A 25,527-nucleotide genomic window follows, 5' to 3' on the forward strand; every position below is an offset into this window, starting at 1 on the left:
GTGTTTGTGGGTGAGTTTCGTGGTCTGGGAGCACTGCTGGCTATATATACTTTACTTTGCAAGAGGTTTGAAGCAAATCCATGGTGGCAGAGGGGACTTAGGGCCTAGCTGCAGAGCGCGCGCGGAGTGATTTGGGAAATTTGTGAAAAATTGACTAAGTCCCCATTTTTGTGCTTTTGCTCTTTGGCTGTTTGGGGGTCTTCTACTCGTTTTCTCCTGGGTTGACGGCTCTGGGGCCATTGCTGGGAAGCTCTAATACCGGATAAAAGTGTTTTGGACCAAATCCCAGGCGGAATTTTTTTTGTGTTTTTGATGACTTGCTTGCCTTTGAGGTGCTCTTAGGGGGGGTTCCGTCTGTTTGTGGGTGAGTTTCGTGGTCTGGGAGCATTGCTGGGACACTCTAATCTTGATTGCATTTGCTTTTCAGGAAATCCGTCGTGCCAACCCCGACTTATGGCCTAGCTACGCAGCGCGTTTGGACCGAAGGCCCAGAAATATTGCAAGTATGAGATTTTGCTTTTGGCCTGTTTGGGGGTGTTATGCTTCTTGGCGGGTGGGTTGACGGGTCTTGGGGCATTCCTGGGAAGGTCTAATACCGGGTAGAAGTGGTTGGGACAAAATCCAGGCCGATTTTTTTTTGGCTATTACTGACATTTTGCTCTATGTAGCGTTTTCGGGGGCCTGTTTGGGGGGCTTCCTGGTGTTTGTGGGTGAGTTTCGTGGTCTGGGAGCACTGCTGGGACACTCTAATCTTGATTGCATTTGCTTTTCAGGAAATCCGTCGTGCCAACCCCGACTTATGGCCTAGCTACGCAGCGCGTTTGGACCGAAGGCCCAGAAATATTGCAAGTATGAGATTTTGCTTTTGGCCTGTTTGGGGGTGTTATGCTTCTTGGCGGGTGGGTTGACGGGTCTTGGGGCATTCCTGGGAAGGTCTAATACCGGGTAGAAGTGGTTGGGACAAAATCCAGGCCGATTTTTTTTTGGCTATTTCTGACATTTTGCTCTATGTAGCGTTTTCGGGGGCCTGTTTGGGGGGCTTCCTGGTGTTTGTGGGTGAGTTTCGTGGTCTGGGAGCACTGCTGGCTATATATACTTTACTTTGCAAGAGGTTTGAAGCAAATCCATGGTGGCAGAGGGGACTTAGGGCCTAGCTGCAGAGCGCGCGCGGAGTGATTTGGGAAATTTGTGAAAAATTGACTAAGTCCCCATTTTTGTGCTTTTGCTCTTTGGCTGTTTGGGGGTCTTCTACTCGTTTTCTCCTGGGTTGACGGCTCTGGGGCCATTGCTGGGAAGCTCTAATACCGGATAAAAGTGTTTTGGACCAAATCCCAGGCGGAATTTTTTTTGTGTTTTTGATGACTTGCTTGCCTTTGAGGTGCTCTTAGGGGGGGTTCCGTCTGTTTGTGGGTGAGTTTCGTGGTCTGGGAGCATTGCTGGGACACTCTAATCTTGATTGCATTTGCTTTTCAGGAAATCCGTCGTGCCAACCCCGACTTATGGCCTAGCTACGCAGCGCGTTTGGACCGAAGGCCCAGAAATATTGCAAGTATGAGATTTTGCTTTTGGCCTGTTTGGGGGTGTTATGCTTCTTGGCGGGTGGGTTGACGGGTCTTGGGGCATTCCTGGGAAGGTCTAATACCGGGTAGAAGTGGTTGGGACAAAATCCAGGCCGATTTTTTTTTGGCTATTACTGACATTTTGCTCTATGTAGCGTTTTCGGGGGCCTGTTTGGGGGGCTTCCTGGTGTTTGTGGGTGAGTTTCGTGGTCTGGGAGCACTGCTGGGACACTCTAATCTTGATTGCATTTGCTTTTCAGGAAATCCGTCGTGCCAACCCCGACTTATGGCCTAGCTACGCAGCGCGTTTGGACCGAAGGCCCAGAAATATTGCAAGTATGAGATTTTGCTTTTGGCCTGTTTGGGGGTGTTACGCTTCTTGGCGGGTGGGTTGCCGGGTCTTGGGGCATTCCTGGGAAGGTCTAATACCGGGTAGAAGTGATTGGGACAAAATCCGCGCGGAAAAGCCTTTAGTTTTGGCACTTTTTGTAACTTAGGGTTCGTTAGGGTTAGCCCTAGCAGCAGGATTGCATGTGTTTCGGGGTGTTCTAGATTTTTCCAACTGAGTTCTGGGGTCTTAGAGCACTCGTGAGAATGTGTAATTTTGGTTGCAAGTCATTTTGAAGAAAATCCATGGTGGGAAAGGGGGGATTTGGCATAGTTAAAGAAAGCCTTTGCCACTATTCTTAACTTAGGGTTCGTTAGGGTTAGCAGTATTTCTATTGCATGTGTTTGAGTGGGGGGGATTTCGTGGCTTGGAGCGATGCTGGCTATGGCTACTTTTGCTTGGTTGCTTGCAAGTGGTTTGAATGCAATCCACGGTGGGTAATGGGTAATTAGGAAGGGGGTACTTCGGCCTACTTTTACTTTCAAAGTAAGTTTTGTCACCAGTTTTCTGCTAGGCCTCGTTTTTTGAGATTTGATTGGGGGTCTTCTACATTTTTGCGACTGGCTTTAGTAAGGGTCTGGGTGGGAGCACTGCTAGGAAGATCTAATTTTGTTCTAAAACACAGTTTACAGTACACCTAGCTTGAGGGGCAAGATCCGCTACATTAATTTGCCCATACTTATTTATCCTTCAAAAGGTGACTCAGAGTACGCACTTTCAAAAATATTGTACTGTCTACTAGGAAAAACAAATTGTGACTTTTTGCACTCCACAGCCTACATACCTTATATTTATTTATCAGTGGTGTTGTAATATTATATCACTTCCTGTTTTTCGTTGAATAATTACAGGCCGGGTTTCAGTCTCTGCAATGGGGAAAAAAGGATGGAGTCAGGCTTCACAGTAGCGAGCCACAATTCAGCATCAGGCAGGCAGTGGACAGGGTGTCTTCTGGTGACCAACATCGATGGACGAAGCGTCGGCTGCAATGGAGGAGTGCCGCTAATAGGAGGATTTTTTTTCTGCAGGCAACTTACTTACCACTTCCAACAGGACCACTACAACCACATAGATACAGTATCCCTTGCCTTTTTCTCTGACTGTGACTGCATTTCTTGGCTCTCTCTCGGCTTCTACATTGATCCCTTAACACATCACTTAGTCCACTCCACTATCACATCTGCACCACACATAGTCATTTGTAAGTGCTCCTACGTAATTCGCAAGTCGCAGCACGCCCCAGGCCGTAGAGGACTGGGATGGCCCCAATGATGAAGCATGTCACCAAGGGGCAACCCTGGTGAGTGAGGGGACACCTAGAAAAAAAGCAATTTCTCCTTTTCTATCTACTATACCTTCCAGACCAACCCCACTGAGTGTTGTTGTGAATGGATTGATAGTGACCAGCAAGGCTCTCGGGTATCTGGCTACAGAGACCTTATGTTGAATATCGTTATCAATAATTTACACATAGGCCCTTTACTGTTGCATTCTTTCTTCCACAGTTGTCGAATGTACTACTTACTTTTCACTGACATGCATGCAGTAGTGCATGCACTTTCAAAGATTGATGGATAGGTTTGTACCCAAAGAATTGTTTATGTTCAATTGTTTGTCTATGCTGTGCTTTTTTTTACAGGGTGTCTTCTGGTGACCAACATCGATGGACGAAGCGTCGGCTGCAATGGAGGAGTGCCGCTAATAGGAGGATTTTTTTTCTGCAGGCAACTTACTTACCACTTCCAACAGGACCACTACAACCACATAGATACAGTATCCCTTGCCTTTTTCTCTGACTGTGACTGCATTTCTTGGCTCTCTCTAGGCTTCTAAATTGATCCCTTAACACATCACTTAGTCCACTCCACTATCACATCTGCACCACACATAGTCATTTGTAAGTGCTCCTACGTAATTCGCAAGTCGCAGCACGCCCCAGGCCGTAGAGGACTGGGATGGCCCCAATGATGAAGCATGTCACCAAGGGGCAACCCTGGTGAGTGAGGGGACACCTAGAAAAAAAGCAATTTCTCCTTTTCTATCTACTATACCTTCTGTCAGGTTACGCAGCCCCTAAGCGCCTACCGTACTATGAAACTACATTTCCCATGAGTAGGCGGGAGACTTGCAGGAAGTTTATCTGGGGAACAGACGCGCTTCCTGTTGCGCGTTATTCTGGTTTCTGTTCTGCACCGGCATGAGAGCGGACGCTCTGCATGCTTTTCTATCGTGTCTCCTGTGGACTATCACCTCCCCCCCCCCCCCCCCCCTGAGGCTCAGTGGGGAGCGCTTCCGTGTTCTGTCCTTGGCGGTAGACGGACTTCACGCGTCTTCAGGTAAAGCCGCTCTAAACTCTTCGGCCGCCCGTGCGGTCAGCTGATTACTGCCTGAACGGATTGTTAAGGGAGGTTCTGTGACTGTTTTCTAACAGAATTCTACCTTTGATGAATTCCTGTTTGGTTGAATTGTGTGTGGCGGAGCACAGTGGCGGTCTATACCACGTGTTAGCGTTCACATTGGGGATCGTTTTTGTACTATTAAAACGGAGCGCGGTAGTAAGGACAACTACGCGTCTCCGTTGTATAACTGTGTATTTCAAAGGACCTCCATAACTGGGCATGTAGTGAGGTAACTACAGGCTACCCCAGTTCTCTTTGTGTAGTGCACCGTGGGGTGTGTTGTTGGCAGAATTCAGTGGTGGTCGCAACTACGTTTTTCTGTTTGACCTTCACCAAAGATTCTCTACTGGGTCATTACTTAGAGAGCGCAGTGTTGTAGTTCTTGCTTCCTACACACTACCGTTTCCCTCTTCCTTTTTGTTGGACCATACATCTTTGCTTTGACTATTTGGAACCCCCTTTGTACATTGAGTCCTCTACCAAGTTTGTGGTATGTTGTGAGTAGTGGGTTTGATGTCTTAGTATAACGCGAGTGTGTTTGGTGCGACAGGAGTGTGTTCGTTAACTATATGTTTATGTGTTTCTTAGGCCTTCCTCACAGATTGTGGCAGAAGGGCTATAGTATTTCCTATCCAAGGTCATGTTTTCTTGGTGCTCAGGTACTTGTCTACTTCCTTGGTTATTTAGTGAGACTATATGAGAGTACCCTTGTATGTTAGGACAGCACTTCACTGATGCCTGTCTTGTCTTCTGTTACAGGTATCCTTTCCCTGCTGACCCTACCTTTACCCATCCCACATTTTTTATTTTAGTTTGTTATTTTTCTCCCCCGCCTAATGCCTCGAACACCCTGTGTTTACACTTCTGGGTGTTGGTGACATTTGGAGGTGGAACCATATTTGCATCGACTGGATCACGGGGAGTAAACCTGACACCTTCCAGACCAACCCCATTGAGTGTTGTTGTGAATGGATTTATAGTGACCAGCAAGGCTCTCGGGTATCTGGCTACAGAGATCTTATGTTGAATATCGTTATCAATAATTCCACACAGGCCCTGTACTGTCGCATTCTTTCTTTCCACAGTTGTCAAATGTACTACTTACTTTTCACTGACATGCATGCAGTAGTGCATGCACTTTCAAAGATTGATGGATAGGTTTGTACCCAAAGATTTGTTTATGTTCACAATAGTTTGTCTATGCTGTGCTATTTTTTCTTGTCTCCCAAAACCTTTCCCAAAAACCCCCGTACCCATCCATTTTTCAAACCCTAACCCTCTTCCCCCGGGCTGTGTGGTTTTGATTGATGTGTGACTAAATTATTATTACAGCAATAAATCCACACACTTGCTGGGTGGGGAGGATAAGGTGATAGCAACAGGCTGGTGAAGAAATCCGAGGATATATTCTTACTCTGCTTGACAAAGAACCATTGCTAATGTGAAAGAACTTCAACCGAATTAGTAGTTATACTTTACCATTTGTTAGGCTACAATGTGGCACTGCTCTACTGTACTTCTGTCACCTGCTATATTCTCAGTTGTACCGTTGAATTGCTCAGGAGGACAAACCAGATTTAATTTTCTTTTTTTTCATAGGCATGCAACTGCCACTGTGTCACACCACTAGTACCACCGCTATGAGGAAATTTTATCCGACCAAGATTGCCAACGTTATTCGGTGTTTCCCGTGGAGCCAGCCCTGGGTCTAGCCCTACTTTCAAACACAAATTACAGGTAAGATAAGCGTTTGGTGGTTTGGGGGTATAATGGAGTATTAGTACGAGAGACGAGAGACTGAAGGTAGTACTACTAAAGTCCTAGGACTCTTGGATTCACTTCACTTAGTCTGTGAGAGGCACTTAGTGTTGAAAACATTTGGGCATTTACACTTAAAGGAAGAAAATGGAACTAAACTTTCAGGAAAACAGTCAACGTTAAACCCCCACCCACCAGGCAAGCAGTAAAAAACAGGTATGCTCAGATAAAGTTTGAAAAAGTATATTTATATCCCTAACAAAATAATCTCCCGCAAGACCCTCCCTAACCCCAACGATTGTCCTTCAAAAGTCCCCAAAAACCCAACTCCCAATTCCCACCCCCCAAAAGTCTCTAAAAAAGGGGCAAGGGACACTATGGGTGGATGCTGTTAACTTTTTGGGCCAGGGCATCATGCTCCTCGCGGAGCAAGGCGAGCTCCTGCTGAAGGCGGGACACCATCAGGGTAGTGCGGCGCAGGCGTGCCTTCACTGCCTTGCAGGTGCAATGCCTGTGAGAGGCAGCTGTTGCCCTTGCTGCTCGGCGGTGGCGTTTGCCTTTGGCAGCCCGGCTCAGTCTGGGTGGACCACTGTGCTGGGTGGCAGCCCGTGGGGCCACGGAGGCCGATGCAGACGACGTTGTTGTAGTTGTCGACTGCACACTTTCCACGTCCTCCAGGGCCACCAGCCGCCGATATTCCGCAACAGTGGCCTCGATCCTCCGTTGCCGGGCCGCTCTAGCCAGCTCCTTCCTCCTTGTTCGTTTGGAAGGAGAACCTATATGAAGAAAGAAAGACATAGTCTGTAACCAATGCTCTTTAAGATTAACTCAATCATTCAGCAGAAATTTGTGTTGCAGTACAACTAGCAACTTGCAAGCGCATTACATAACTATTGAGGCCAGTATCTATCTAACCTCACACTTCTTCATCCTTGCTCTAACATTAGTGGGAGTTTAAGGAACAAATTCTACGAGCACTGTGGACTTCCATTGGAGTCGACTATGAAAGTACACCAGTCTTATTCTTCTTCTTATCTCTTGTTTTGGAAAATTGGTACGTTATTTTCTGCAAGCCGGCATAATGCCAGCGCAGTAAACTTGCACCCGAGAAAAAGAGACGCACGCCATGAGGAGTGACCTAGACTTGCGTTGCCGTTGCGTTACTGTACCCGTCCAGTACATGCAGGTGGTGAAGCTCTTACTTTTCTATTACGGGTGGCACTGAGAATACTCTGTTACAACTCAAGGGCTACTGCTTAATTAATTTAACTTTCACCCTACAGTGGAAATGAGTACTAGAAATGGAAAATTGAAGAAGATAAATAATCTGATTATCTATCACTTCACATGGGATGTTTTTGCTTATATATGGGATGACTTTAGGTGCTTTGCTTTTTATTGAGTGACCACTGATACATCCACACATGAATGACTGAGTACTACTAAACTTATTAAGAGAGGTAGGGAGTGGCCACCATAATAACCGGATCTATGCAGTGCTTGCAATACAAACTACTGCTACTATTTATGGTAGTATTTGGACAAAATTAAAAGTTCTTTTCCTTGCCTTTCCTACACTGGAACGGACGTGCGGGTGCAGTGTTACATGCTCTTCAAAGTTACACTTAGTTCATCCACTGACCGTCTACTCTCTCTAGATCATGGGTACTCACAAACTTTCTCTCAGGGGCTACATTTACAGTGTAGTTTGGGGCCGAGGGCCGCACTGGTGGGGGCGGAGTCAGAGGGGGCGGGGCTAAAGCAAAACGATAACTTGTGACCATGAGGTTGCACACAGGTCCCTGCAGCAGATGCCCTCATCCACTGAGCCACCAGACCCAGCATTTACATACATCTCTCTCCCTCCTGCTCTCCCTCCTGCCCTCCCTCCATCTCTCTCTCCCTCCCCCTCTGTCATCTCACTGTGTGTGTGTCTATCTGTGTCAGCCTTCAGCCCGGGTTGAGACCGCTTCCTCAACGCGCACACACAGACAACAACACCAAAGTACTTAACAGGTCTTTAAAAGACCATTAACATATTATTGAGGCTTTGTTTGTTTTAGCGCCCCTGCTTCTCCACCCTGACAATCACTGCTTGCCCGGCCCCACAGAGCAGAGGCTTTGTTCTATTTCACCTCTTTGTGGCCTTGCATCTCCACTCTGCTCTGTGGGGGCCGGGGGAGCAGTGATTGTCAGAGTGGAGATGCAGGGGCGCTAACAGGTGAAATACAAAAAAGCCTCTGCTCTGTGGGGGCCGGGGGAGCAGTGATTGTCTGCAAGGTCTGCGCACCGCCAAGGAAGGCTTGCCGGGCCACCACCGGCCCGCGGGCCGTACTAGGAGTACCCCTGCTCTAGATACACATATGCTATCTAAGAGTCAGATAGTAGCATGATCCAGGTATATGGACACATACAGTTTCTGTGTCACCCACCCAGGCTGTTGTCCTTCCACCCATCATTGCTTCATCATTCACCCAGCCATGCATCTCATATTCTTGCCTTCCCAGCTAGTCTTCAATCTCAATAAGTAAGGAATATATAAGAGCTTACCTCTGGCCGCCACCACCACCGTCTCAACTCTCACAGCCGCCGCCGCCGCCTCCTCCCCTGAAGAATCGCCCTCCGCCTCCGTGTCGAGCACCACCACCTCCACACTGGCCCCGCCACCAGATGTTCCACCTACAAAGTACATTTAAGAATGTTAGAATAAAGCACTCACTAGTCACTAGTATTTGGTCTAGGAATGAAGACATGTGAAAACAATGTCATTTGTGACTGTCTACGTTAAAGTTAAAAAAAATGTCCCTTTTTCCAGGGAAGGTTGTCTTGCTGCACTTTTTGGCACAACTGATGAAGGCTGTTTTTTTAACACGCACCATTTTTCTCCACACAGACAGAAGATGGACTTCTAACAACAAGATCAAGTTGAAACCAGGTGAGAGCTCGGCTCGACCACAAGAAATGTCTTCAATTAATCGTCAGCACTAACCACTTTTCCATTATCAGTTAAACGTTTAGTTTTATTATGACTTCATTTTAATAAATGTGTTTACTTTTAATAAAGCTTTTAAACTTAAATACAATCTGTGTTTTTTGGTCCAGACTAGAGTGACTGAGCGAAAGGTTTTGCAATTTTTGCAAGCATGAGTCCAGATAGAACACTTCAAAAGACATTATGGACAATCCCAGAGGACTGCACTAAGTTGATAGAGCTATTGCTGACTAGAATCATGGGAGTTTCGCCAACCGTGCAATCTTAGTTAGCTACACAGACAGACTAATAAGAATAATCTAGTAATACCACAGGGAGTCATAGTAGAGGCAGGATAAGAATTTAGATACAGTCTACAAGAAGAGCAAAGACAATTTTGAAAAAAGTCAAATGAGGAACGCTAGGAAAAATAGGTACTAGTCTAAAATGAAAACTTACTGGGGCCAGCAGAGGAGCCCTCGCCTGCCCGATCCTGGCCCTGTTGAACAGCATCCGCCGCCTGCTGCTCCTGTGTCCTCCTCTCGCCCCTGGGGGGAGCTGACGTACAACATGAAAGAAAGAACAGAAAACATGGATGATTGTTGCTTGTCAATGTCAACCAAATCAAACATTTCAAAAGAACAATAACAAAATATTTCCGCGAAATTATATTGATTATGGTTACTTTTCATTTATTTGCGGACCTGTGACTTCGAAAGTCACGTAACTCACTAAACAAAGTACTGAAACATTCACCTAGGACTGGCAGGCAGCAGTCCGCAGGCAAGACGCAAAGTGACAGACAAACTCCATTGTGATTTCAGTCAGATCAGTGACAACACTAACAGTTGCCTGCTACATTACCAGTCATTTAAATAGTCAAACTATCAATCCACCGCCACTATTTTTCTTATTGTCAGGGTTACAAAGGAAGGGGCAGATTTAAGCCCTTGCGGCTCTTTTGCGCCGTTCTTGCGTGACTTTTGTGACGCAGCAGCTAAACAAAAAAGGGCGCCATGGTGCAGCGTATAATATTATAACAACGTGACGCATTTGGGAGATGCATCCCGTTATAAAGCCCTGCGCCATCAGGGGGCGTTCCGGCGCAAGGGAGGGCATTCCTGCGCTGGAACACATCCTAATAGTGGCTGAGGGAAATCTACAAAATATCAATCAGTCACCTTTAGGACAATGATGCGTCACACAAACCCTGCACCTGCTTGAAGCAGACGTACGGCTTGACCCAGCATTGGGGAGATAGGGTACCCCAGAGCATTGATGGAGCTGCGCCATTGTTGCGACGCAACTCCAGCAGTAAAGCTTCGGTGACGTTTTGGGCCCATGGTGCGCCGCATTGCAAATACGGCGCACCATGTTTGGTGGTGGTAGCGGGCCGCACAATTAATGGCGCATCCCTGCTACTTTGCAGGGATGCGACGGTAATTGCAATTCTGCCCCTTAGGGGCATACTTACTTACGCGTTCTGGCGCATCTCCAGAGATGCGCCAGATCAAATGCGTCACGCAAAACTACCCTTGCGACACGGCAGATGTGCCTCATTTACAATGCGGCGCGCCCTGGCGCAAGGGTAGGCACTTGCGTGACGCATCTCGTCACGTAAGAGCGGCGCATCGCTGGAGTCACGTCGCCAAGGCAATGCAACTCCAGTAATGCTCAGGGCCACCCAATACTTAACATGCTGTGTCAGTCCTTTCGCCTGCTTCGAGCAGACATAAGGAATTGAATTGACGTAGCAGCGTCGCAGAAGTGCCTGCGTTAAATCTTGTACATTTCACGCAGGCAATTTTGCGAGGCGCACAGCCGCTGGACCGCCCACCCTGCGTACTAGGAACGCACCCATTGTGGTGCAGGCCCATGGCTTTATAACGTGACGCATCTCCCTAGATGCGTCATGCTGTAAATGACTCGCAGGGATGCGGCACGTTTACGCCGCTGTTGCGTCACGCAAGGTAACGTAAACGTGGCGCAAGGGGCTTGTAAATGTAATCTGCCCCCTAGTGTCTAGCATTACGCAGTTCTGTAAAGTACACTCATACATAATAGTTACTCAGGCCAATGAGACCACGAAATAGAAAACAAATAAGCATAGTAGCAACGCCACTGAGAAGGAGAGCAGTGCACCTGAAATGCACAGAAGATTTTGAAATATAATTTAACTACAATGTAATCGTCATCAGCGGCATTATTGGCTTGCTCCATGTAAAAAACAAATATTTGCAATACAACAACACAGAGCAGGAGAAAACATCATAGTAGTGAGTGATTAAATGGCTACTACTACTCACCAAGCCCAGGGATCTCCAAGCCGAGCTGGTCCAGCAGGTCGCGCTCGCGGTCCAGGAGGTCCGTCCAGCGATGGGTGACCTGGCTGTAGGTGCGCTGGACCCCGTAGAGGTGGGATATGGCCCAGCACACCTTCTCCCACCGCTTCCGGCGCTCCAGCATGTTGTAGCCGCCGGCCGCGATCCTGCCGCCTCCCGCGATGGTCCTGGGCAGGCGGCGCTGGACGAAGTAGACCAGCGCGCCCACTTCCTCCGGGCTGAATATCTCCCGTCGCGTCACCTGCTCCCCCCTCAATCTCCCGCATGCTGTCCTGCCACTGGGTCCAGCACTACTCCCCGCCGCCGCTGCGGCCCTCAAGTGCCTGGGCAGCTTCACGGCGCCTGGCTTGACCATGGTCTGGGCAGGTAAGGTAGGAAGAAGTAGAAAATTAAGAAAGAATAGGATAGGGAAGAAGAAAAGAAAAGAGTTTAAAAAAGTAGTTTAAAAGTAAAGAAAAATAGCAGAAAAGACAAAAATATACAGCTAGGAAAAGAGAGGGATAGATAAGAAGCAAAATCGTAAAAAAAAAAAACTGAAAACAAGCAAAGGATGGCAAAGATACCAAGAGGATTAAACACCATGCCCAGACACAGGAAATGAATGAAAAACAAGATGGCCGGCGCCCGTTCACGAGCGCGAAAGAAAGTTCGCGCGAGATTTTCCTCGCGATCTCGTGCGAACCTGTAGATTTCCCGCGCGATCTCGTGCGAACCTCTACTCGCAATGCGCTTACTGCGCGAGATTATACATAGCGGGCGGAAACGGAAATACGTCACGGAAACAAAATGGCCGCGCCCGTACTCGACCTTGGGGTAAATTCGCGTGTTGCGCTGCAAGCGGCTCGCGAATACTGCAAAAAAACTCGCGAAACAACAAGCCGCAAAAAAAATAAAATGCTCATTCGCACGAATTGGCGGCTTCCGCGGTCGGTTTCGCACGACGCCGCGCCCCGCGAATAGCGCGAAAAAAACCGAAAAACGATTTCAGCAAAAGCAAAAGCAATGAGCAGGTGCAAAAGGTCAACCTCATGATTTGTAACGATTCTTTGTAGTGCTTCCTGAGGGGGCCCTCCAGAATTCGGTTGCCTGCTTGCAACTATTTTGTGTGACCCTGCTCTGACCTTAACTGTATGCCACAAAGGTCCTGATTTACAGCTAAAGGAGCAGACAAGCAGGTGCCAGGCTGGAACTTTAAATTCTTTCAGTGACACATTAATTAGCCCCTAATTCATTATTGTCAGTTGGGGCAGGGCAGGTGTTAATAAACTAACCCCAAATTAATTCATGTCAGTTCAAGCAGGGCAGGTGGGCTTGCTTTTCCCCCCCATCTTCTACAGTGATGATGAACCAGAGGGTGGCATTGATGTAACAGAGGGTGGCATGGGTCAAAGAGAGGGTGCCAGTGGTAAAACAGAGGGTGCTGGGAGGCTGTGATGATGAGCCAGACGTAGAAACAACATAGTCGCGACCGTTGCGAGCCGACAAGTAAGTTCGCAATTGCGAACTAGTACCAAATCCTCGCGAACTGGCAGAAACAATTGCGAACACACAAAAAAAAAAATCCGCAAATTCGCGGGAATTCGCGGATTTTGCGGATTGCGAATCCGCAAATCCGCAAAATTCGCGAACGCGAGATCCGCAAAATTCGCTCATGCTTACCTTATAACCTCCGCCTTATAGCCCCTCAATAAGATCTTATGCGCCTCTTTATCCCTTAGATCCCAGCTGGTATGCCAGAGACGCTCCTGTCTCCTGACTCCTTGTCTAAGGAGTCTTAGGTGCTCAGAAAACCACGGAGCCAACAGTTTTTTTCTCGCCGAGTAACGCAGCCGGGCAGGGGCCAGTTCGTCAAATGCCATAATAACAGCATTGTCAAACTGCGAGACCGCCAAATGGACATCTGCCTCCTGGGGAGTGTACATACTAGGAATCCAGGGGGCAAGAGAGATATTAGAAATATTTTTAAAATTCCTCCGTGATTCCATTTTGCTCGGGACCTTTTCTCTCCTGTCAACAATCAGAGAGGTCACTTCGATCGGTACGGCAAAGTGATCCGACCAAGAGAGGGGAAGGGGGTCCTTTAAAGTCAACCTGTCGTCATTGGAGAAGACCCCATCAAGCGTATGACCAGCTTGATGGGTGGCACCTCTCACCAGCTGGGCCAGCCCACAGGAGGACAGGGCATCCAGCAGGGTGAAAGTATCACTAACCTCCAGCTTCTCTAAATGAAAGTTCAGGTCACCCAGAACTGTTAGATGTTCGTGACCAAAGTAAGGTTCAAGGATATGAAATAACTGTTGTCCAAAATCAGCTCTAGGGCCAGGAGGACGATAAATCAGAATCCCATTAAATGGGGAATCATGAACTCCCTTTAGGGAGAAATAGAGGGCCTGAATGTTGTCCTGAGGGTCCGATAAGGGTAGGGTGTGACACTGAATACTTTCCTTATGAAGGATAGCCAGCCCTCCTCCAACCCACCCTATTCTGTCCAGCCGGGCTAGGAAATATCCCTCTGGTACTGCCTCAACAGGGTCTGGGCCAGACAAATCCTTTGCCCACGTTTCGGTGACGAATACCCATGAGGGCTTTCTGTCCAGCACAAAGTCCTTAAAGGCAATATTATGCTTAATAAGCGAGCGCGCATTGATGAGGAAGCCGTCTTCTCTAACAGTGCTGCCTCCTTTGTTAGTATGGAGTCCCGTAGGGTGAGGAGACAAAGGGGGACTAGAGCCCCCAGAAACCGCAAGGGAACACCCACAGAATAGAGGATGTAGAAAATCCTCCGGAGAAATTTTATGGTAACAAGGGAGCCCGGGTGGCTTGAGCCTAAGCAGATCAGGAATCAGGTACCTGATAGTCGTAGATTTGTCCTCGTAACGACCCGGCAACCAGCCCGTCCTCAGCGCAGACGGGCTGGACTCTGGCGTGACTCCGGCGATGCTACGGCGCCCACGCAGCGTGCACACGCTGCGCGCCACCATACTAGGGTTATATAGGGCTCTAGCTAGTCAGCCTGACTGCTAGAGCGCTCGTCCGATATCTCAAGCTTCCCCTCTCAACCCCCAAGATGGCGCTCCAAGTTTCCTTCAACGCGATGGCCAGCCCGCTGAAACCGCGGTGGGGATCACAGATTAAAGTGCAAGCAATGCGGCAGGTGAGGTGAGCTAAGAACAAGGAAGAATCCTAATTAATTTTTAAAATAAATGACAAAAACGGGGATATTTAAAAATGAAGCAGCGCCTGGATTGCAAAGCGCAGCGATGTGTGCCTTAACAGGCAAACCCACCTTTACTGGACATCTAAATAGTCCTCGACCTCGAGGTGAGCTCCTTTTAGGCTGGCTGCAGATTTCAAAAAGTTATTTATGTTCTGAAATAGCAAACTCGAGTGTGTTTTTGGAGGAAGCCAAAACCAAAACAAGACAACGTCGAATCATCTCATTTCGGTGATAGTCCTTTATTCACACTGGATTGCGCCTCCATACGGCATGCTAAAAGTGCATCTTAAATACGTCCTCCTCATTCTGTGCTTTGAGTATTTGTTTGTTTTTGCAATCCAAGTTTTAACACTTCAGAGCTGCGTGACTCCGCTCTCTAGATGTTCCCCAGCACCTTTCAAGCTCGCGCCAATGAGGAATGCTCAGATGTCTGCCGGCCACATATAACAAACAGGCCCAGTAAAGCCTCTGTTGAAAGCTCCGTCAGCTGAACGAATTGAATTCAACCATTTGTGGTGTCTCGCGTTTGGAAGTGAAATCCCAGCGCGGAGTATTAAATGACGTGACATACATGGACTAGGCGGACTGGAAGCTGCTGCTCTCCGGAATGTTACGTCGTCTTTGTGGGCTTTAAAATGCATTTGAGCTGAAGTGCCTATTGCATTTTCAGAAAGGGTGAGCAGAATAGTCTGCTAAACTACTCGTAAGCTTGATAATAACACTCACTGCTACTACGACTTTATATTGATGGCTGATCACAGACGTTTTAAGACCCTGGAAAAATGGGAAGTTGCCTACGGTCCCCACCTTTAAAAGAGCCCCATTGGAAAGTGATTTCTCTCTTGCTCTGCTATTTCTTGCCCTTTCCAGCGACATTTTAAGGATTTTGAGGCCCAGGCAAAACATGGCAGATGTTTCTCTGTGATTCAGTTTCTAAAAGTATCCATTGTATTTAATTGGTTATTGGCCACCTTCTATTGACAAATCACTGATCTATGTGTTATCTCTAGTTTAATATTTTTGAGCGATGTTAAATAACCAAAAAACAAAACTGCAGAAACTGGGATGGCCAAAGACTGATTGTAATTGGTAATCGTGGATGAAAATATTACACCGAAAACGATCGCCGCCCGACCTTTGGGGTGTGGGCTAAATGGCTGTGTATGTTCTAGGGTGTATTGCAACAACAGCTGATGTATACTGAGGTCCGCAGACAGACTGTGCAATGGCTCCTTGTGTATCTGCAATAAAAAATTTATTTAAAAAAAAAGAAAGTGGTTTAGAGTTGTTCTAAACAGGGCCCTGTAATATCCGTCTTGCCCGGGGCCCCAAATCCTTAAAATTAAACTGCTCTGAAAAATGTTCATTTATAGTGCGGGCGTGCACAAAGACCATTGCTTCGGCAATAGATGATGGGCAATAACCAATTAAATACAATGCATCTGCACCTCCAATTAAATACAATGAATCTGCATTAGTGTGTTCTGGTGGGTTGTTCAGTGCTTCCTGTTAGTAGCACGGCACAACAATTTCGTACACCGTTTTAGTTTTACACCCCATGGTAAAAATCACCTAGGAACTGTGACATTAGTGCCAACAGATTCAGCCCCCTAGATTTGGTAGATTAACTAAAGCCCACTTGTCCCTCCCACACATGGCCCAGTGACAAACCCGAGATTAGAACAGAACATCTGCACCAGTACTAAAGGATGGATATGGGAAGCAAAAATGCAACAAGGAGCAAACTGATGTGGGTGGCTCGTTAGAGCCTTGCCTCATTCCATCTAGCAACACAAATTGGGACAACGAGTACAGCCCGAGGGGAGGGGTAGGGCCCAAAGAATAACTCAGGCCACCCCAAAGGCCCCTTTAGCCAACATAGTAGGACCATCAAGCACACGGACCCTATCATGGAACATTGCTGGTCTTAACTCGAAATTGGATCTCCCAGATTAGGGGGGCACTCATAAACCAACACGGTCTATGCATGTTCCAGGAAACATGGTCGAGGGCAGACACCCTCAGGATGGGCTATGCTTCGTACTGTATACCAGCTGTACAGGGGACCAGGGGGAGACCTTTGGGGGGCCTGTGCACCTGGGTTGGAGTCCACCTGGGTTGCAAGGTCAAACAGTTAGAGACCTCTTTCCCGGATATTCTGTGTGTTCTCCTCTCCTTCCCTAACACTACAAAGATTGCTCTAATCAATGTCTATTCTCGGCCAGTATGCTATGGGCAACCCTCCCACACGCTCGACTGCCTAACCTCATATATCCCAACTATACCGGAGAAAGGCGGGGACTTTAACTGCCAATTTGAGCCCTTGAACGGCCTGTCCACAAGTATTACAAGTGAGGAGGATTCAGTTTGGACAATCCCAGAGCCAACATCCCTCCAACACGGGCATGGTCTCCTCTGGTCCTACAAATGAATGCACTCACAATAACCCACTAATTGAGGGCCTGCAATGGTCGATTGCCATCCGATAGTCCTGGGAACTTTACTTTTAATAGACCCGGGAAGGCATCAATCTTAGATTACATTTTGGTAGATGTCGGATTATGGCACAGGTTCCTCAACTTTAAGGTTCCACCTCGCTATGAGAGTGACCACAATCCCCTGGTTTTAGTAATGTCCCTTCCATTTGCTGAAGGCCACCCCAACACATCCCCAAAATCTAACCCCAGCCTAGTACTGGCTGAAGGAAGAAGGAGCGTACGCTGGGGGAACTTGCTCAAACACCGGATAAAGTAGCCTCCTTATACCAACAAATTGTCCCTTTGCTAGAAGCTGCGTTCCAACTCTCCACGACTAGCAGCACTTTATCTCTCTATCTTCACAAATGACAATTACAAAAAAACACCAGGACCTACTTTCTTCCCTAGCACAATTTTTTCACAAAAGTAAAAGGCTGAGGCGGAATTCTAAACCAAGGCACCCATGGTTTAACAAATATTGTAAGGTAGCCAAGCAAGCCCTTCTAACCTCCATCAGAATGAATGATAGGCCATGAACTAAGGAAGCCAGGGTCCAGTATAAAAACATTGTAGATCGAGTGAACATTAACTGGGAAAGTGATAAATGGGAAGAAATAAAATCGGCACTAGAAAATCACGACATGAGAGCCTTCTGGAACTTAGTCAAGACAGGGAAATCTGAAGGCCTATTGGCTATACCACCAAACTTAGGGGAAGAAGTCTGTAGAGCCCATTTTAAATCCTTAAACTCAAGGGCTACAGAGGAAGAGGGTAGGGTAGAAACAGCCACTCTAGACGCGGAGCTCCCAAATTTAGACACTCCACTCTGTACAATGAAGGAGATCACAGGTGCATTGTGCAAGCTACTTCCAGCTAAAGCGCTGGGGTTGGATAGAATCCCTGGCGACCTATATCGCTCCGAACCTTTAGTTTGGGCAGCTTACTTGTGGTCAATATTTAACGCCGTCCTCCAAGGTATGGAACTGCCCTCCACATGGGCTGGGGCAGAAATGATCCCCATACGTAAAAAAGGCTCACCACTCAATCCAGTTAACTACCGCCCCATAAGCCTTCTGGATGCCACACAAAAAATCTTTGTTTGTGTACTCCTGGGGTGTTTGCAATCTTGCATCGAAGAGAATAATGTACTAACACATCTACAAGCAGGGTTTAGGGGCAAGATCTCCACTCCCATAGAGACCTTAAATTGGCCCTACTATAGCGGGGTACCAAGCCCGGTTGCTTAACCTCTAGGTGTCTTGGAAATTAAGCAGCAATGCAGGCTGGAAGCAGCTTTGGATTATATCCAACCACTTATAGCACAGAAACTCTTTCTCCAATTTAGACATGGGGCACTCCCGCTCCGAGCCTTTACCAATAAATTGCAGGGTGCCCACACATTAGATTGTTCAGGGTGCAAACAAGCCGAGGAAACTGAAATGCATGTCCTCTTCTTCTGCCCTGCCTATGGAAAGTCAAGGTCTCAGTGGTTGCTACAATTGTGTAGAAATATGGGGATTAGACACTGCACAGAGGGGTTCAGGCTTTTAAGTAAGAAACCGACACACCTACTGTGGTTTCTATCTCCTGGTTCTTATATTCTATGTGGTGCAACCGTAGAGCTATTCTAAAGAAAACCCTCCTAGGAAATTCTTAGCTCCACTGTAATTTCACCTACGCTATGCTATGCACCAGCGGTAATTATGCGGTTTTGTACACATGTTTTGTACGATCACCCCCACTGTAATAAACCCTCTCCCCAGATGTTTTAATTATATAAGTATAGTTGTTTTAACTCAGACGTTTTACTACTTTTATAAATATTTATCACATAAATTCAACGTTTTTACCAACCAACAGGAGTTTTATCTATCAATGAATTGGTCACTTGCTATATAAATGTGCCATTCTACCCCCTCTTGTATTTAACGTAGAAAGTATACATCTTGTTGTACATCGTACCATATCCAGCCCTAGAATAATGAGTAGGCATGAGGGAGCCAATCCAAGAAAGTATTAAAAAAGTGCACATTTGCAGTGTTTTAATTCTAAAACACAGAAATAATTTACATAGCTTTTATGATGACATACTGTATTGTTTTTTTAGCTAATATATATTGTACTGTTTTTTAAGTGCTTTTTTGGCCTGTATGGTCGAAATAAAGTTTTCTTTGACTGACTGACTCATTTACAGTGCGGGCGTGTACATAGATCATTGCTTTGGCAATAGATGATGGGCAATAACCAATTAAATACAATGCATCTTCAATTAAATACAATGAATCTGCATTAGTGTGTTCTGGTTGGTTGTTCAGTGCTTCCTGTTAGTAGCACTGCACAACAATTTCATACACCGTTTAATTTTATACCCGGTGGTGAAAATCAACTAGGAACTACGACATTAGTGGCGACCAAGGAGTTTCTGCATTTATAGAGGTACATGTTGATGTACCACCGTCATAAGAACACAATGCAGCCAAGTCAGCTCCACAGCAAACCGTGTGCATCGCCTACAAAAGCATGTGTGACTGTCTGCCCTGCACTTTGCTCAACTCATTAGTGGTGCCATAACAATAATGTTGTAAAACAAATATCTTTAACTATGTTTTATGGGTCACCTGCACACTACTATTATATGACTGCTAGTTCCTAAGACTTTTACAGTGTCAATATGCTTGCTGCTTCAGGACTACCTTTGTTGGTCAGCAGTTAAATACCCCATACATTCCCAGATATTCTCTTGACTGTACGGCTTTGTCCATATATCAGTTTAGGACTTCAGTCAAGTGAATGGGTTTTACCATGCAACAATAAGGGTGAAAGGCACTAACATTACATCAATTAAAGTGTGGGGCTTTAACCATGCAGCATTTTACATATGCCCAAAGCCTACCTGAAATGTCCAAGTAACGCAGCAGCAATGTAGTATTTTGAAAACATATTACACAGTGCAGTATGCTTCTAAGGCATCGTAATTATTAGATGGACATGAGTTAAAATTACTCTGCTTCACCAAAATACTGATGTTTTTACCTCTGTTGGCAGGTTGAAGAAAGACATCTTTGGTGCAAACCGGAAATATAATGTACTACTACTGGAGAAGATGGTATGCTACGTGTACATTCTATATTTATTTTGTTAAATGATGTTTATTGGGTATGTAAACGGCAATAACAAAAAATAAGCAACATTTCTAAAAAATTATCCATGACAAAAGGAATGCGAAAAAAAGCGTATGAAATAAAAGAGGTTTTGTTATTTTGTATACAAAAGGAAAGAGATGACAAGAAAGTAGGAAGTATAGATGAGAAATTGTAAAAAGAAGAAGGAAAAGAGAGAAAAGGGAAACAAGGAAAAGAGCAACATTTTAAGACATTGATGAGTGTGAGGATAGAAAAGCAGTAATAGGTAATCAATATAGATCTGACTTAATCCTCTGATGCAAAGAGTGTAGATACATTATGTATTCTGTGTTCATCACAGATGTAGTTCCACCATGCTAATACAAATATTTTAGAAACAGCTTTCCAACAAGAAGGTATACCTTCAAAAGCCAAAAAATGAAAAGATCAATCAGTATGAGTTTGTGAGAAAAATGTTCTAAACAAACTGATAAGGAACCTAAGAAAACATTGTGTAGGGTAGGGGGAACTTTACATCGAAAAATCTTTTTACATTAATACCAAACTGCAGTGACATGGTAACAGTTGTATAACATATGTCTGAGAGAACCAGTATGTTTAGAGCAGGAACAGCATAATGGAGAAGCAGAGGAGTAACATTTAGAGGTACATTCTGGAGTAATAAGAGCTCTATTATAAATAAAAAAAAGAAGAACTGTGTAATGCGAGCAGGCTTCAATGTACAAAATATTTTAAGCCAAATTTTGTCCCAGAATTGTGCTGAAAACAAGACAGAGAGATTCGCTTCCCATAATAACTCAAGAGAATTTTTGGTTGTAATAGAATTAGGAGAAATTAACATTTTTTATATAAGGGTAGCTTTAGGAAGAGGTTTGTGATAAATGTTCTCTAACCGTGTGATCGGGATAGGTGTAAGTGAGTCAGAATGCAGTTGGTTGTGGAAAAATATCAATAAAGAGATGAGGAAATTAACTTATACTCCTTCAAAAACGAGTCAGGCAACTAGTAAAGTAGTTGTAGGAAATCAGATGATACAATGGAATTTCAGAAATTGATTAACAAACGTAATACCCTTCTTTCAGTGCATAAAGTGAAAAGATCTATTACAGAATTTAAGAAATTTGTTGTACCAAATTGAGAAATATAGAAAGCATTGTTGAAAATTTAAATTAGCAGAAAATAATGTATGAAGTAAATGATGTGATTATTTTTAAATGGGGATTTGGACATAAAGATACAATTAGACATATGAATGACAACTTTAATGGAGAAACCATTCAATAAAGACAGTTCAATAGCAACCCATTGTGGAATAGGATTATTTTGAAAGTTGTTAATCATAGCATAAAATTGACTGTTTAAAATGAGGAAGATTATCATTTAAACTCATGGAATCGCACACCCCCTCACAACTTCGTTGTTTGAGTTTATCAAAGGCCATATGTGGGCACTCATTATTCCAGAGAAACCTGGTGCAGTGAGTCAATTTGTTTAAAGTAGTAGTTAGGATTTTAAAAGGGCAACATAGAGGTATTATAAAGGACATGTGGTACAATCATCATCTCAATAGTATCAAGTCTTCCCCACCATAATAGATGTAAAGAAGACCAAGTTAAACATAACGTGTGTAATTTGGATTTCAGGAAGTGAAGTCTTGGTGAAGTGTATCTGATATGTACCATAGTTTTTTAATTTTTGAAGGACACCATGCAAAGTTAGTATTAGCAAATATATATAGATAGCATAAGGAGTTCAATGGTAAAATTTCAGTTTTAGAAAGATTACGTTTATAACCAGAAATGCAAGAGTATAATGAAATCTCTTGTAAAGAAGGATTTAGGGAGGTCTAAGGGTTGGACATACAGATTAGAACATTATCTGCATTGGCAATTGGAAGATACTATTACCTCTAGCGAGCCCTGTCTAAAACCAAAGATAAGGTTATTGCAATTTATGCGTTCAAGAAAGGGTTCGAAGCAAGGACAAATCACAAAGGGTAAAGAGGACCTCTATGTACGAACAGTAAGGAGAAAAGTAGCCATTAACAAAAACCCTTGCACAGGGGCAGAGTATAATAATGTATTAAATTAGGTCAATTTAGGGGCAACCCAGTGTTATGTGGTAAATCCAAATTGCCAATTAATGTAGTCAAAACCTTTTTCCGCAACTAGAGATAGGGGCGCTAGAGGGACAGCACTTTTACCTGCCAAACCAAGAATATTAGAAAGTATTTTGCCATTGTCCGCATCAAGTCTGCCCTTAAGCAAACCATACTGATCAGGTTTAACAAGAAGACGGATAACAGCTTCTAGGCGGGAAGCTAGAATCCTGGAAAAGATCTTGCAGTCATAATTGATTTATGAAATGGGCCCATAATCTTTACAAAGTGTTGGATCTTTTTCAGGTTTGGGGGTTATAACTCTCAAAGCTTCTAAAAAAGAACTGTTAGCCTTAAACGCAGAAAAAACGGAGTTTAAAAATTCCACCAATTTGGGAGCAAAAGATGAAGAAAAGGAAGACATTAGTTCTATAGAGCCAATCTGGACTGGGTTCTTTAGCTCCTTTCAAGGATTTGATTGCTTGTAAAATCTCTTGGAGTGTGATGCCAGCTTCTAAATCAGTGAATACATGTGTGAGGGATGGAGATTTGTGGATGCCATCAAAGAAGTGTTGTATGTTGGCTGCAGAGGGGGTAGTATCCTCTGAATATAGTGATTTATAAGAGGACTGAAATGTGGTGAAGATATCTGAGTTAGAGACCGAAGTGGAGATATTGAGTTCATTAACGATGGGACCAATAGTTTTACATTCTGTCTTTATTTTCGAATCATTAGCAAGTATTTTGCCCGCCTTATTTTGACCACCATGGAATTTAGATTTCATTTTAAGTAAGACGTTACAGGCATCAATGGTAGCCAGTTTGTTAAGATCATATTTAGCTTTGAAGTGCTTGTGTAACATCAAGGAAGAGTTTTTAGTGAAATAGGCATGTTCAAGTGTCTTCATTTGTTGGAGTTGAAGGAGATATGGAGCATTCAATCTTTTTTCCTTCTGGCAGAGTAAGCTATAATAAAAGCCCTAAAGGAAGCCTTAAAGTCACCCAAACTATTATCTTTGGATGTGTTGATAGATTGAAAACATTATTGTACAGTCAGTATGAGAAAATTCAAAAGAAGAGAATTCTGGTCAAGATCAGGTATAACAAAGGAACCTATTCCAGGGGATTGTTAGGTAGGAAGCAGAGATTTTGCGTCTAAAACACATTCAATTCTAGACATTGTATGACATACATTAGAGAAAAAAGTAAATTCAAAGGATTGCGAGATTTTCAAAACATCAAACAATGGTCAAGATGCAATGGCCACACAGAAAAACTGCCATACAATGAACCTGATTATGTCTCACCCCCCAGACTACACACAAAGACTAACTCCTCCTGCCTTAACTACAGTCCATTCTACAAAAATGTTAAGTCCAACATCTGACCCTAGAGTAGATGAGATACTACTATCTCTACAAGTCAAAGAGGACATTCAAAATCTTCATGTCCTGATTCTGCAACAACCGAAGTCCACACGATCCGAAGTAGATGCTATGACTTACCGCCAGATTCACCACTCTAAGTTCACACATCAGCGATGTGCAAGATCCCCAAAACAGTAGCTTCCCAGATGGAGAACTTTATCTTATCCCAATGCCACATCCCGCCCAGTCAGAATGAAAAACCCTCTATCATGGAAAGACCTAACCTCCCTACTCCATTCATACGAGCACCCTGTTCCACCCAATATTATTGCGCACACGGGTTATAGACAGAAACTCTCCTTAATCAATCCATCCCTGCCAGTGCCCCTAGAGAAACAAGATATATCTCTTGCGAGTACCCATCCTATGCGAACCCAATACTACTCATACCAAAGACCAGCTAAAATGTATTTTGTTAAATTGTAGGTCAGCCGCAAGACATGCTGCCGATATAGCTGACATCATACTTACTAATGAACCTGACCTTCTAATTTTAACCGAAACATGGCTACATGAATCATCCACACCCATCCTTGACATACTATTTCCCCCCAACTATCACATCACAAGACTAGATAGAATTGATAGGCCAGGTGGTGCATAACAACCTCTCTGTGAACTGCTCTAACTGGCCAGCTCTTTTGTCTTGTAAATACCTATGTTTAGACATCACGAATAATAACAAACCAATATGTTCACTACATTCATTTTACCACCCTCTAGGGAATAACCTCACCTTCATTGAACACTTCATGGATATCCTAGCCACAAATGTCAGACAACAAGATACTCAAATATTCCTGGGGGACTTTTACCTCCACTGGAATGACCCGGAAGACCCAGAGGTCAATAGCCTGAAAGCTTTCCTACCAGACCTTAACCTGTCCCAAATCTGTGACAGCCCCACCCATGATCCCATGATAAAGGCTCAACCCTTGATCTAGTAATTTCTAAAGCGGACTCCACCCAGCTTGTATCGACCATCACATCATCACTTTCCATATCAATCAATCAGTTAAACCACTCTCTGTCCAACCCACGAGAATGAAAATCTGGAAGTGGAACCTAAAAAACGTCGGTCCAGACTTACTCGCAACCTCTAGTCCCAACCTAATGCCTCCACATAGACAAGGTAAATGAACTGGCAAATCGCTACTTCCACTCTATGAACATGGTATTAGACAATCTAGCTCCCTTACAACTGAAAAGAGTCGCCACAAAAGACTCAAAACCCTGGTATGATGGGAGGCTAAATGAAACAGAAGATCACTAAGAGTAATTGAACGACAATGGAATTCGGCACCATCCTCTGACCACCTCAAGTTACTAAGAAGCACATGTAACTCCTATTACAGAAAGATTAGATGATCAAAAGCAGAATTCTTCAGTAAACAATTAGACCGAGCCAAGTATCGTCCCAAAAGGCTTTTCAAACTAATCAAAGCTCAATCTAAGCGTCTCTCCCACTCGACCCAAGCTAATCCAGACACAATGTCCAATTGTGAGGAATTTTCATCCTTTTTCACAAAAAAGACAGAAAACATAAGACAGATCTGCTTAAAGATCTATTGTCCCATACCGACCCTCATAGGATCTCCTCACGGAACCCGCTTGTGACCCCTCTTAGTGGCTTCGCAAAGTTCGACCTCAAAAACAACGCATCGTGGGCCCCCTCCAACACCTACAAATGCAAAAACAACAGTTGATGGACTGTTGATTTTGCATTTGTCACCTCGCGTGGGGCACGG

The 25,527-nt window shown here is 44.8% G+C and overlaps 1 protein-coding gene across 1 annotated transcript in view; it reads left to right on the forward strand.

The window, feature by feature from the left end:
• Positions 1-25,527, forward strand: part of FAM227B (family with sequence similarity 227 member B) — a 629,863-nt gene that overhangs the window by 380,305 nt on the left and 224,031 nt on the right. Inside the window, exon 5 of the mRNA XM_086958267.1 lies at positions 20,157-20,217. Within this exon, the coding sequence (XP_086814393.1) occupies positions 20,157-20,217 (61 nt within the window). The remainder of the gene's footprint in view (positions 1-20,156; positions 20,218-25,527) is intronic.

This window comes from Lissotriton vulgaris, chromosome 2_1 (genome assembly GCF_964263255.1).
Source record: "Lissotriton vulgaris chromosome 2_1, aLisVul1.2, whole genome shotgun sequence".
In the NCBI taxonomy this organism is placed as follows: domain Eukaryota; kingdom Metazoa; phylum Chordata; class Amphibia; order Caudata; family Salamandridae; genus Lissotriton; species Lissotriton vulgaris.